Raw genomic sequence first — 14,195 nt, 5'->3', positions numbered from 1 at the left:
TTGGAGGTGGACAGAAAGGACTGTCAGGTCAGAATATAGAAGCAGCTGCAGAGATTTTCATTTGATACTCAGAATGAAGAAAACCATGATCAGGCAGCTGTGGTAGGAAGTGCTGTCTGCTGAATAAAATGCTGCATGTAATTCTAATGAACTTTTTAAATTGCTGACTGCTTCATCTGTTATACATGAGCTTTTCAAATCAGTCTTTCCTTTTACTGTTGCCTTCAAGACCTCTTCTGAGCTAGTTCCGAAGGTCTGATATATCTCCCTTCCTGCTTTATGTGGACTCGAACCACGGTTGCATCAGGGATAAAGAAAGTAACAACTGTGAGAGGAAGGATTCTGTTGTTTAATCCATCAATCCTTTTGTCATATTTGTATCAGTAATGGGCAAGTGTCTTCACAAGAGTGAGACTTGAATCCAGCTACACTAGTTATGATACAGAGTGCTGTTCCCACCTTGGTTTACTACTCAGTGGCTTCTTGTATAATGTCCTGGATCTGATATCTTACATAGCAAGTTGGAAAACAGAACAACAAAAATAGCTCCCCAAAAGTTAGTATGCAAGATAGAGATCTTTAGTCTGTAAACCGTAATCTGTTTTCTCAGGCAAATGGTACAGAAGCATCCATGGGTGATGCTGAAGCAATGCTATTTGCCCATTTGTTAGGAGGAAATGGAATTCCATAAATCCAATAGCCTTTTCTTATTGCTCCCCTTTGGATTGGTTGGTGTAGCTCTTGAAGCACATTCTGTACCCCTTTTCTGCCCCCTAACAAAAAAAGAATCTCAAGGTAGGAAGTCTGGTAAATGTGAGGCTGGTATAAAAGTGTGCTTGTGCTAAGTAACTGCCCAAATTCAGGTGAAAACCTCAGCATTGCATCCTGGCTTGTGTCAGCACTGGTGTGGGCAGCAGGAGCTGGGATTTTCCCCCTGTGAGGCTGCACCTGGAATCCTGGGCTCAGTTCTGGGCCCCTTAGGACAAGAAGTACTTTGAGGGGTTGGAGTGTGTCTAGAGAAAGGCAACAGAGCTGGGGAAGGGTCTGGAGCAGAAGTCTGCCCAGGAGCAGCTGAGGGAGCTGGGGGTGTTGATCCTGGAGCAAAGGAGGCTGAGGGGAGACCTTCTGGCTCTCTGCCACCCCCTGAGAGGAGGTTGGAGTCAGGGGGGGTCGGGCTCTGCTCCCAAGGAAGAAGGGATGGGACAAGAGGAATTGACCTGGAGGTTGAGATTGGAGCTTGGGAACAATTTCTCCCTGGAAAGGGTTGTCAGGGCCTGGCCCAGGCTGCCCAGGGCAGGGGTGGAGTCCCCATCCCTGGAGGGCTTTCAAAGCTGTGGAGATGTGGTGCTGAGGGCCATGGGGCAGTGGTGGCCTTGGCAGTGCTGGGTTAATGGTTGGACTTGATGATCGTCAGGGTCTTTTCTAACCAAAATGATTCTGTGATTTTCATCTGACACTTTAAGGTGGATAAATGGGGTACTGTCACAGTTTACTGAATTTATTTTTCATTTTATTCACAGCCTCAGAAAATGTAGGGGCAGGCAAATTAGATTCAGTTGCAGAAAGGCTCACGATTATAAGATGTGGGAAAAAGACGAATGGAGAAGATTGCCTTATACATGGACTTGCAAACTTGCTGGTGGCTGTGGATTCTGAAAGATTAAGGAAAATTGTTAGGGGTTCTGTGTAATACTTCGGAAACAAGGAAGTTAAATGTCTAAGACCATTCTATAATGATTCCTGTAGAACATAGGATTTTAGTTGTTTGATCCTATTTGTATTTCAGGTTTGGTTTATTGTTTTTCTAGTGCTGCTGCTTCTTAGGTAAAGTCTGTCAGCTGAACTTTCTACCTTTTTGCTCCTTTAGAGCTGTTCCACTTTGCAAGACTTTGAAGAAGAAAGTAGAACTGCAGTTGTACGCAAGTTGTGACAATATTTAACAACGTCTGTGTAGAGATTCTGGTACTTAACATGAAAATATCTTTGAAGTGGTTCTTCCTACTTTCATCTGATCTGCTTGTTGTAGGCACTTCATTTCATACAAAAAGCACCTGGAATATGCAGCATTTCCAGGACTGTAAATAGTGTTAGGGGTAGGATAGTTGCTGTGTTCATTCTGTCTCTCTAAAACTAGTAATAAATTTATAGTAGGAACAAAACTTAATATACAGGCAGCATCCTAAGCATGTGTGTGTTTTAGTCCATGTTGGGTGCTGTTTAAAACTCTCTGGATTTGGGTTTTTACAGCTAGAAATAAAAGCATCTGTATCAAACAGTGTTGTTGACAAGACCCTACCACCTTTGTCTCCGTTTTATTTTGCAGGTGTGCTTGAGGAAAATACAGGAGTGTGTTGGAGCATGTGCAGTGCCATGTGCAGGCTCTGCCTTCTTTGATGCTGAAGTAGTGAGTGTCTGCATAGGACTTGCACATCCTTGGTGGAATCTGCAAATCAGTCCATCTGACTTTTAATTGTGCTGAGAAAATGAACCTAATTAAGTGGCCTAGGTCAAGTACCAGCCTGAGGTTGCTTTATCAGTTGGCACCTGGATATCAGTGAGGGGGTTGGGGATTGTTCTTTGTAGCAGTATCTCCAACTACTGAAGTTTCTTATTCAGGATTACTGCTTTATCTATTTATATATTCACAGAATGTTAGGGGTTGGAAGGGACCTCTGGAGGTCATGTAGTCCCACCCCAGAGTTGGTGGGAGAGGTTCACCTATAGCAGTTTGTACAGGATGGCATCCAGGCAGGTTTTGAGTGTCTCCAGAGACACTCCACCACCTCTAGACAACCTGTCTCAGTGCTCTGCTACCTTCAAAGCCAAGAAGTTCCTTCTCATGTTTAGATGGAATTTTCTGTGTTCATTTTGTGACCATTACCTCTTGTCCTATTGCTGGGCACCACTGAAAAAAGACTGGCCCTATTCTCCTGACACCCACCCTTTAAATACTTGTAAGTGCTGATAAGATTCCCCCTCAGTCTTCTCCAAATTAATAAGACCCAAATTCTTGAGCTTTCTTTTAGGAGATGTTCCAGTCTTCTTCTTGCTCTCTCTTCTTGAACCAGGGAGCCCAAAATTGGTGCAGATGTGGCCTCACCAGGGCAGAGCAGAAACGGTCACCAAGATGAGGTCACATTGTCACAGGCTAAAGTTAATATTTTGCTTGGCAAAGGTCACCTTATCCTGTTTAGCCTTAGCCTGTTCCCTTTTTTCACCCAGATGGGTCAGCATCCTTCACCACCTAATCCTATTGCTAATACAGGAATCTGTTTTGGGGGCAGAGTGTTCCAGTTGAGGTGATGTCCATCTGTGGTTTTGGTCTCTTGAATGTGACTACAGCATGTTCAGACTTTCATCCCATGTAATTTATACCTGTTTTTTTTTTTTTTTTTGGTTTTTTTAAATGGATTTTGTTAGGGACTTGGATTCTTCCAGTATTAAAGCAAACAATCATATTGCTTTCTTATATGTGTGGCACAAACTGTGTTTGCCTATCTTCATTTTTCAATAATTATCTTTATTTTAACTAGGACTTGACAATCCAGTTCTCTAGCAGACTTCCAGATACTATTCTTCTAACTGGGGTATTTTCCACTATTAATGCTGATTGGAAACACCACCTCTGTGATCCTAGGCAATAGTTATCTGATAGATTGGTTATCTTGAATATTTAGGTTTTTCCTGTGTCTGCCTTTTTCTTGCATGCATCAGTATTTTCTGTCTTAGTAAAAAAAAAAAAGGCCGTTTTGGCACTTTGTCTGAAAATTATGAAGCATTGCTACAGCTCTTTGCTGTTTAGGTAATTTCTTGCCCAGAGCAGGGATTTTTAGAAGTCAGATTTTCCTGTTAAAGGAAATGATGAAATGGAAGAAATGAAGGCATACTGTGTGCTGTTGCATGCTGATAGCCACATTAAAGATTTTTCTTGCCAGAATTTGTACAATATCATCTGAGATGCTGCTGCTTATAAGCAGATAAAAAGTTTGTTTCAAACATAAACTCTTGCACTGACAAAAGTAGCTCTGATTCCACCAATAACTTCTCTGTCCCTTTCTTCACCATGTCCAACCTCTGGTCAGTCCTTAGATAAGGTGTTGTCCCAGGTTTAGTGTGTAGCAGCTTAATCAGTTGTCTGCTAAACTTTGATTTCTCTTTTTCCTAAAGATTCCTGGGTCTCAAAGAGTACTTGTTATTCCTTGCAAGTATCCTTTGGGCATTTCTTCTTTCCCTAGGAAATAGTTTTATTTTGTTAGAACTTCAAAACACCTGGGAGGCTGAGCCAATTTGATGCTTTGCGTTCCTGAAGTCCTTTATAATAAATCTGCTTATTTTGTGGGGTCTGCAAAAGCAGCAATCTAATATCAAAGCAAGCTTGCTCTGGGAGTGTTAGAGGCCACAGAACATGGTGATTTACTTATCTAAGCTAGTGTTGAAAAGATAAAAATATTAGCTTTTTTTATAGCTGACCTTTCTGTCAACAGGCAAATTGTTTTGAGAACAGCAATTAAAATGCTTCTTGGAAAGAAAGTGTCCGCTCTGGTGGGAAGAAGTATATTAACTTTAAGCTTGTATTTTGGAGTATATTTAAATACTGTCTTACCCAGGAAAGATTTAAGTGCAGCTTGGATTGCAGGAGCCAGGTGATATTTTGGAAACCACGCTGGCTTACTGGTGCTGCAGTAGACAGTGAGTTCAAAACCCCTGTTTGGCAAAACACAAAAGCCCCCAAGTGTTCTCCTAGACTTCAGTTTTTAGGGCAGTCTGCTTCCTAAAGGTGAAATAGTGATATGTCTTGGCAGCATCCCTCCTAATAAATTAAATGTGCCTGGGAATGTTCCCAGGCACCCTGATCAAGTGTCTCAGAGATGCCTTGGCCATACTTTTATTAAGCTTTTGGCTCCCAGGGCAGGGTGGCTGCATCTGAACTGCCCCATTGTGAGTGGTTCCGATGGTGTCCCAACTCACAAACCTGGGAATTGTGTGGGAGAAGAGGAATTGACCAGACCCAGTGCTGGAGAATGTCTTAGCTGCTTTCTAGCCTACATGGTCATGTTCCAGTGCCCAGGAATGTATCCAGACATGATTTAACTTACTGGTACAGATGTTAGTCTTTGATTCTTCCAAATTCTTTACAGACCAAAGTACAGAAGGACTTTTCACATCACAAAGGGTTTAGGGCTGTTCAGACAGGTAGGTTTAGAATACCTTTTTTTTTATTTTGGGGTGGTAATTCTGCGCTGCTAAAAAGTCTACCTCCTGTCTCCCTTTTATCTGCTTTTAGTGATTGTTGTTTAAACGTCTTTTAGAATTCAGTCACCTTCTTTCCAGCCACCACCTTTCTGGGATGGGCAGGAATGTCTGCCCTCTTGTTACACTATTGGCTTGAGTATGAATGAACACACTGTAGCTTTCCATCAAGGTGTTGAGTGGGAAGGATTATTTTTTATTATTATTTTTATTTTTGTTTTGGTTTTTTGTGATTGCCAGGATTTTATTCTGATTTGGTGTGCATGTGTGTGAATATGAAGAGCCTTAGTTTTCTGTTCTGGTGATGTGGGGGGGGGAGGAGGGGGTTGGTCTTGTATTTTGCAGGCAGTGGATCTTTAATGTGAGCAGGGGAGTGAGGAGATGGCTATTTCCCAGGTATTTCTTCCAGTGAACAGTAAAAGCTGTGTTGAACTGACTTGATTGATTGTACCGGATGGTTTCCTGCAGGCTCTTCAGTGTTTGATAGTGGATTATTGGAACTGGAATATAGTCCTGGTATAGATGAACCAGTAAAACATTGATATTAATCCCAGCTCTAAGCAGATAGACATCCTGGGAGGCAGCCTGTCATGTGAGCTGATGAATATCAGAGCAGTTTTGCTCTTTTTCTGGACCTCCTGGCATGTCCTCCCTCCATGGTGTCCTGAGCTTCATTGCAAGCTACAGCTCAGTCACAGGGTCACTTCAGAATGCTGTTTGTCTTTCTGTAGGTTCTGGAATATGCTGTCATCTTTGGTAGTTTGAATATTTGCAGGGGACAGATTAGCAATATAAAATACTGTTCCTGTTCATCGTGCTTTTTCAAGGGGCTGAGAAATTTTATTTTTGCACATGCTGTCTTACACCCCCCCGATCCCCAATTTTGGGAGTGTGTAATGTGTGTGACAGCTTCAGCTTTGGAGCACTGCTTTGTACAATGGATCCATTGCTCAAAGGTAGTAAGCTGTCAGAGCTCATTGTGTTAATTAATATGCAGCAGGCTTTGTGTCTGCTGATTGTTCTTCTAATTTAATGTGCATGATGATCTGTCTCACCAGCAGTGCAGTGTTTAAGGACACAGTACAGGGATGCTCCCTGGTGTCCCATAGGCTCCCTGTGTATTTTCAGGGCAACTAGTTTGGTCTTTCTGCAGCTTCTGGCAGCCCATGGTCCTGGAGGCATCTTAAGAATATGAAAAAGAGAGGTTGCAGGCTCTACTGATGCAATGATGGTCATAATTTTTTTTAATTTTTTTATTTTTTTTTTTTTTTATTTTTTTTTTTTTTTTTTTTTTTTTGGAGAGCTGTGATGCTGCTGGTGTCTGAGATGGATTTAACTTGTTCAGCACTTTTGAAGAGCTGGGTGGATATTTAAGAATATCTGCCTCTTCACTGCTCTCAACTAAACAAATAATCATCTAGTACAAGATGTTAGTCATGTCCATAATCAGAAAAATATTAAAGGCCATGTTTTATGACATCTTTATTGGTGAAAAATGCAGATCACTACTCAAAATTCCACTTTTGCTTCTCCTTTGCTGTGCTTGTGGAGCTCCACAGTGAATAGAAGAACTGCTCTGCCTGAAAAGTAACTCTCAAAATATGAATTTTAAGCTCTGTATGTTCTGTGGACAAAATCCAGTTCATTGATTTGAGTTGGAGCTTAATTCAATGAATGTTTTGGACTCCTTGGGATGACATGAGGCATGTGTCATAGCCAAGAAGGGGACAAGAACCAAACCTACACTTCTGTTTTATTTAAATCACCATGGAATTGAGGTGGATCTGTGGTCCGAAAGTGGTTTTAAGTGCAGTGCAGATCTCTCTGCCTTTCTTCTTTTGTAACACATGAATTTTCTGTGTAGGGGTGGGAAATAAAAATATTTGCTTTGCTTTTCCTCCCCTGAACACTCGATTCAAACTTGAGTATCAGCTAATATTAGTAGCTTAAATTTAAATGGCAAAGCCTGAATTTAAAACCTGGAGTTAAGTAAACTTCTGAATTTACCAACTTTTCAGTGGCTGTAAAGGTAATGTCAGACTTCAGGCTTTGTAATGCGGGAATGGATTTGTAAGTCACTCATCAACCAAATTCTCTGTCTGTGAGGCGCAAAGTCTTTATTTTACTCCTGTAAAACTAATTTTCAGTGGTCACAGAGCAAGTCTATCATAGAGTTGAGCTTGATTTATGGTTCTAAAAATATGCTGCCTGTTTACAAGCCCATGTCTGTTTTCTTGCTTTACTTAAATGCTGCTGCTTTAAGCCTATCAATAGAGGCTTCTTTTTTACTGTTGTGATCATTGAACCAGTTTGGTAAAGAAATAGTTGTCTTTCCTCCTACTTGATTTAGCACTTAAAGTTTTGTTATTCTATAGTGAAGACTTGAAATACTGTGCTGTATAAGTGTGTTAAATACTGTGTTTTGTGTACAGAGGAAAATAATATTTAGTTTTTTTAATCAAGGGGAGTACAGAAAACAGAAGTATCAGCTACACTGTGCTTGTCTTCAGAGTCCCAAATTTTCCTGTTTTGGGAAAAGCAGCAAATTAGTATGTGGATGGAGAATGAGTTTAACGCTGAAGTGAAACCTGGAAGGAGTGTAATGATCAGTCTCAGATGCACATGGCCTTTGTTTGAAATCTTAGGGCAGCTTATGTTTAAAACCAAACAAAACCAAAACCCCCCAAGCCAGAAACTACCCTTGAGATTTAAAGCTTGTGAAGAGCTAGGCTGAGAAAGTTTTGCCTGTTTTAAGGAACATTACAACTGTATTGACTACTTAAAACCAGAGAACTTGTTCACCTTTTGAAAACATTATCATTTACCTTGAATCACGTGTTCCATTTTGATATCCTCCTTCATATAGAAAATAGAGCATGAGATGTCAGTTTGAAGTGCAAGTCTAGTGATGCTCTATCTCCTATGTGAAAGGAGCTATTTCTGTACATTTTCCCATGTTTTGACATCATGGTGTTTTGAATAACCATGTTCCATATTCATATCAATTTTTTTTGTTTTTGTTTTCAATTTATGCACAGCACTTGCTCTGAAATTTGGGGACTGAGTACACCAAACACGATAGATCAGTGGGATACCACAGGCCTTTACAGCTTCTCTGAACAAACCAGGTGAATATTCTGCCCTCTCTCGCATCATAGACATCTTGTGGGAGGGATTGGCTTTGGAGGGTCTGTAATGGGATGCTTTAGCTGGAAAAGAGACTAAAATGCTTCCTAGGCCTCTCATGGTACAGCATTTTAAAATATGTGCTTGCCAGTGTAGAAATCTTTAAGTGTTCTCAGCTGATGTTTTGACCAATGAAACTCTAATTCTGGAATATGCCTTTTTCACGCCAGTGAATGGGACAACTTGTTGAATGCAAGCTCTAATGTGATTTGGTATTTATATTAACAAAGTTGGGAAACTTAATTCTTTAGACCTAATCTTACAAAGTGTTTAAACTGCTTTGTATGCCACAAGCTTTCAGTTAAGTCTTGCTAATTGGCTCAGATAAGAGCTACTCGAGAATTGTTTGTAAATTCTTCAGTAGTTAACTGTGGGCAAACTTTAAAACAGTGCCTTTTTTTTTTTTCTTTCTTTTTAAATTTGTTTTTTCATGTCGCATTGCTTGATTTGTCTATTGAGGTTTGTCTCCCATCTCCCATAACAGCCATAAACATCTGCATTTTATGCAGCCTTTCTTAAAACTAGCAAAACATTTTCAGCGGGTAGCGAGGAAGATGAAGTCGAGAACATAAAAAACTCTGCAGCCCTCACGAGATGTGTATTCATGCTTCTTGCATTATGCTTATACTGCTATGTGGATCACTTGGGCAGCTGACTGCTTAGAGGTTTACTTGCAGTCCTGTGGGAATTCTTATGCTTAAAGCCATAAAGCATCCATGCCACAGCAAAGCCTTGAGGTTTAGTAGTGAAAGGGACTGTTAAGTGTGATTTTGTTTTCTATTTTTTTTAACAACTGTCTTCTGCATTTGAAAAAAAAAAAAAAAAAGAGGAAAAAAAAGTATACAAAGCAATCATCCTAAATGCTTGGTTGGAGGTAAAGTGCCTTTTAATGAACTCTAAATTCACTGGCAATAATTTGAGCATCTCAGAACTAAGTTAAGACACTGCTTGATTCGGGCATTTTTAGCACATTTGAAGCCTTTTTTAACTTCACTTGCAGTGTCAACCCACTGAACTCTGAGAATAATAAATTAACCACCCATCCCTTGAGTTGTACACTGTTGCTTGGGTGGTCAGGAGACAGCATGTAAACACTTTTTCCATCTTTCCCCTCTAGATCTCTCGATGGCCGCCTGCAGGTCTCTCACCGCAAAGGATTACCCCACGTTATTTACTGCCGCTTGTGGCGCTGGCCAGACCTTCACAGTCACCATGAACTTAAAGCCATTGAAAACTGTGAATATGCTTTTAATCTTAAAAAGGATGAAGTATGTGTAAATCCTTACCACTACCAGAGAGTGGAGACACCAGGTAGGAAGACTGCTTCTGACTTTTTCTCCCAGCATCTGTACATACTTGCTCAGCATCATGTTTTGAATGAAAAACAGAGAAAGGTGGTGCTTTCTCTTGCACAAGATTCTGAGAGGTACAGCTTTTCAGAATGCTATCCCCTGAAAGGTTTTAGTAATGAGTTCTATTTTAAGTTCTGTTGAAACATGAGAAAAAACTTGTTTACTATGAGGGTGCACTGGCACAGGCTGCCCAGGGAAGATATGGAGTCCCCTTCTCTGGGGATACTCAAAACCCACCTGGATGCAGCCCTGTGTAATGTGCTCTGGGTTATCCTGCTTTAGTGGGAGAGCTGGACTAGATGATCTCTAGAGGTCCCTTTCAACTCTGACACTTCTGTGATTCTGTGAAGCTACTGAAAATGTTATGGATGTGTTGAATACCCTTGATAACTACTTGCAGTACTGCCAGCACTTTCTAGCTGTCTGGCTCCAATCTGGACTGAAAAAAAAATAGAAATTACTTACCTTTGCTGCTGTGGAATAGTCTTACTGAAGAAGCACCTCAGGAAGCTGTTTTCATCCAGTATTCTTCCAGCATTATGGAGATTCAGAAAATTCTAAAACATCAGAAGAAATTACTAGATATCAGAATTAATTGTTAATTAATTAACTATTAGAATTTTTTTTTTCCTTTTAGCTCACAGAAGGCTGGGTTTTGAGGGTCTTACTGATGCTTTGAATTTGGCTTTTTCCAGTCTTGCCTCCAGTACTCGTGCCACGGCACACCGAGATCCTAACAGAGCTTCCACCTCTCGACGACTATACCCATTCCATTCCTGAAAACACTAACTTTCCAGCTGGAATTGAACCACAGAGCAATTACATACCAGGTATTTTCTCAACTCCCTCTGTATACAGTACATTTAGCATTCTACTAAAGGTGGTAGATGCACCTATAACTCAAATCTAATTGATTTCACATATTAATTCCAATGGAAATACCTTAACACTGCTGTTTACAGAACACCAGGCTGTGTGAGACCATATTGCTGTGGCTTCACAATAGCTCACTTGGTTTCAGTAGCTTATTTAAGATTCAGAATGTTAATGAGTACAAAGTAGACCTTTACCTTATGCTTTAAGACCATTTTACAACTGTATAGGGGTTGCCAAATGCTGTATATTGGAAATTGAGCATTAAACCGCTACCTCATTTCACCACCTGTAGTATGTGGAGGAAACTAAGTTGCAAAACAGTGACTTAAAGTGCTTTCATCTGTAGTTCACAATTTATCAAGGTGTGCTTTGGGTATTTGTCACTGTTGTGTGTGTTCAGTTTTGTCTTCCTGCTATGAATTATTAACCAAACAATATTGAACTCTTAAAGGATTGTTTGTCCTCTTTGCCTCGTTCCTACCCCAAAACAAATACTAAGAGTAATCTGCTATGGTGCACCTGAAAGGCTGTACCCTTATGGAAACAAAATCAGTGACCTTTGTTTCCTGCCCCAACTTCCTCTGTCCTATCTCTTCAGGAACTTGCCTGGAGTGTAAAACCAAGCAAAGCTGAAGTTTTCTTGTAAATCTCTAATGCAGCTCTGTTCTAAACAAGCTGAAAAATTCAGATCTGGTCTCTCATCAAGAATAAGAGGACTTGCTTGAAACTCTGCACAAGCTGTGTCTACATGTCTTAAATAAGATGTATGCAAGAACTGAAATGGCGCCAACAAAATGTCAATGAATTTGATCTCATCAATTTAATTTGTTGCCACTTAGGGACAGCAGATCTTTAAAGAGCAAGTTAAGGTGCTAGATGGAAATTGGTGATGCTTTCCTAACTTCTCTATACTTTTTTGACTCCATCTGAGGGCTTTTGATAGCATTTGCAAACAGCTTACTGGAAAAGCCGCCATTTGAAAATCTCAGTGCTATGGAAAGGAATGAAAGCAACTCCAGGTAGTCATTTCAAGGAAGTTTGTTCAAGGTGATTGTGAGTGTTCACATGATTCTCCAATGTTTATGCAGCTAACCACACCTTGCCCCCTTCCTTTTGTCACTGACACCCTCCTGTTGTGTTCATATCATGGCATCACTTCATCTTGAATACTTAGCTAGGTTCTGTCTCATGTGTCTTGCTTCAGAAAGCCCCTTCCTTTACCAGTAAGCCAGGCTAACAGCTCTGCTGGTTTTGGACTGCAAAGCCATCTCATTACTTGGTTGGTATCACTGGGAAGCTTCACTTCAACTGGGAAGATGGTGGTTGTGAAGGTGCAGGATGATCTTTGGGGGCTGGATGTTCCCTTTCCAGTCACAGATGTGCTGAGCTGTGTTGTCCAAAGCCTGGCAGCATTCAAGCTGTGCTAAAAATTTTGAATGCCACTCTTTTGAGTGTTTCTTTCCAGCTCTGGTGGTGCTCAACCTCTGACCCTACAACAGTATTAATAGTATTAGGTGGAGGAAATCTCCTGTTCAGACAGGGAGAAGATCTGGAAAATGGTCCATGCCAAAGAGCCAGGATTAGCAACTGGAAACACAGGAAGTGTGGGTTGGATTGGGAATAGCTATTGACCTCTTAACAAGGCTGTGGGCTTAACTGTGAGGAATGATTTGGAGATGGGTGGAGTCCACTTCATCACAATGAATCCTATAAAAACGTTCAAAACAAAGTGATTTTTTTTTTTTTTTTTTTTTTTTTTTGTCGTCGTACTTCTTGCTAGCAAAATATTTCCCTTAATCTTTCTTATAAATTCTCACTTGAGTTTTGTCACCTCTATATTTAGCAGGCTACTTTTGCAGAATGAGCCAGATATATAATTCAGTTCATTTTCATTTAAGAAACTGGCTTAATATAGTTTTTCAGAATCGTATCCCAGGTTCTGGTTTCCTCTCTCTGACTCCCCTCTGATCTTAATACATTGCTGTCAACTTAAGCCACAATATTTGATGTAATTTGATTTTAATTCTTAAGCAAAAGGCTTTATCTTTCAATTTCTGCTGTTTGGTAATAATGTAATTAAATGCGTTTAATCTCTCGGATGTCTTGGAGAATTCTAACTCAATTGTTGAGATAGCTTCAAACGCTTTCACTGAAGAAATCCAGGTTTTGCCTTTAATATATAGGAAAAGACATTTGCCCAGTTCAAAGAAAATTATTTCCTGAGAGGCAGTTGGTTAACTCATTATCTGGATTACATAGTACATTTTGACTGGAGAAAAGGAACAACCAAAACTCTCTTGGGTTTTGAAGCTATTTCTGTGGAATTAGACACAGCTTCTAGTATCAGAGCTCTTCAGACTTGGTACTGAGTTTACTGTGGGCTCTGAAACCCCCTCCTTAAATAAAGCTAGTTAAAAGAAGAGATGATCATTTTAATAGAAGTTTGCAGCAATAATAATGATGGTAATACAGCTTATGCAGCATAACTAGTAAGATAATAGTAATGAGTGAAATCAACTGTTGGGTATTGAAGAATAGAAATGAAAAATAACCTTTAAATCTTGCAACTTCTATAAGACGTGGGAGGGTGTCTGATCTGATAGTTATACTACATAAAGGCAGCTCACTTTTTTGGGGGGTTGATGTCCTACTGGAAGGCAAAAGGGACAGCAAAATGACAGTTGAGTATTCAGGTATTATATGAAACTCTTGAGGATGAAACCCCCGAATGCAAAGTTTTAGAAATATCCCCAGTCACTGAACCAGCAGGTGGATTTCTTTTCTCTTTTCTCCCCCCCCTCTTTCTCCCCCCCCTCTTTCTCCCCCCCCTCTTTCTCCCCCCCCTCTTTCTCCCCCCCCTCTTTCTCCCCCCCCTCTTTCTCCCCCCCCTCTTTCTCCCCCCCCTCTTTCTCCCCCCCCTCTTTCTCCCCCCCCTCTTTCTCCCCCCCCTCTTTCTCCCCCCCCTCTTTCTCCCCCCCCTCTTTCTCCCCCCCCTCTTTCTCCCCCCCCTCTTTCTCCCCCCCCTCTTTCTCCCCCCCCTCTTTCTCCCCCCCCCTCTTTCTCCCCCCCCCTCTTTCTCCCCCCCCCTCTTTCTCCCCCCCCCTCTTTCTCCCCCCCCCTCTTTCTTCCCCCCCCCTCTTTCTTCCCCCCCCCTCTTTCTTCCCCCCCCCTCTTTCTTCCCCCCCCCTCTTTCTTCCCCCCCCCTCTTTCTTCCCCCCCCCTCTTTCTTCCCCCCCCCTCTTTCTTCCCCCCCCCTCTTTCTTCCCCCCCCCTCTTTCTTCCCCCCCCCTCTTTCTTCCCCCCCCCTCTTTCTTCCCCCCCCCTCTTTCTTCCCCCCCCCTCTTTCTTCCCCCCCCCTCTTTCTTCCCCCCCCCTCTTTCTTCCCCCCCCCTCTTTCTTCCCCCCCCCTCTTTCTTCCCCCCCCCTCTTTCTTCCCCCCCCCTCTTTCTTCCCCCCCCCTCTTTCTTCCCCCCCCCTCTTTCTTCCCCCCCCCTCTTTCTTCCCCCCCCCTCTTTCTTCCCCCCCCCTCTT

General features: G+C 41.6%; 1 protein-coding gene across 4 annotated transcripts in view; it reads left to right on the top strand.

Moving 5' to 3' along the window:
- Positions 1-14,195, top strand: part of LOC139789121 (mothers against decapentaplegic homolog 2) — a 41,515-nt gene that overhangs the window by 15,097 nt on the left and 12,223 nt on the right. For 2 of the 4 annotated variants that reach the window (XM_071729650.1, XM_071729648.1), the window contains exons 2-4: positions 8,289-8,378; positions 9,554-9,747; positions 10,484-10,618. In XM_071729650.1, coding sequence (XP_071585751.1) covers positions 8,289-8,378; positions 9,554-9,747; positions 10,484-10,618 — 419 coding nt within the window. The remainder of the gene's footprint in view (positions 1-8,288; positions 8,379-9,553; positions 9,748-10,483; positions 10,619-14,195) is intronic. The other 2 variants (XM_071729649.1, XM_071729652.1) reach the window with 1 other exon arrangement.

This window comes from Heliangelus exortis, chromosome W (genome assembly GCF_036169615.1).
Source record: "Heliangelus exortis chromosome W, bHelExo1.hap1, whole genome shotgun sequence".
Classification (NCBI taxonomy): domain Eukaryota; kingdom Metazoa; phylum Chordata; class Aves; order Apodiformes; family Trochilidae; genus Heliangelus; species Heliangelus exortis.
Note: the sequence above shows the minus strand (reverse complement) of the source record. Positions and strands in the feature narration are given on the sequence as shown.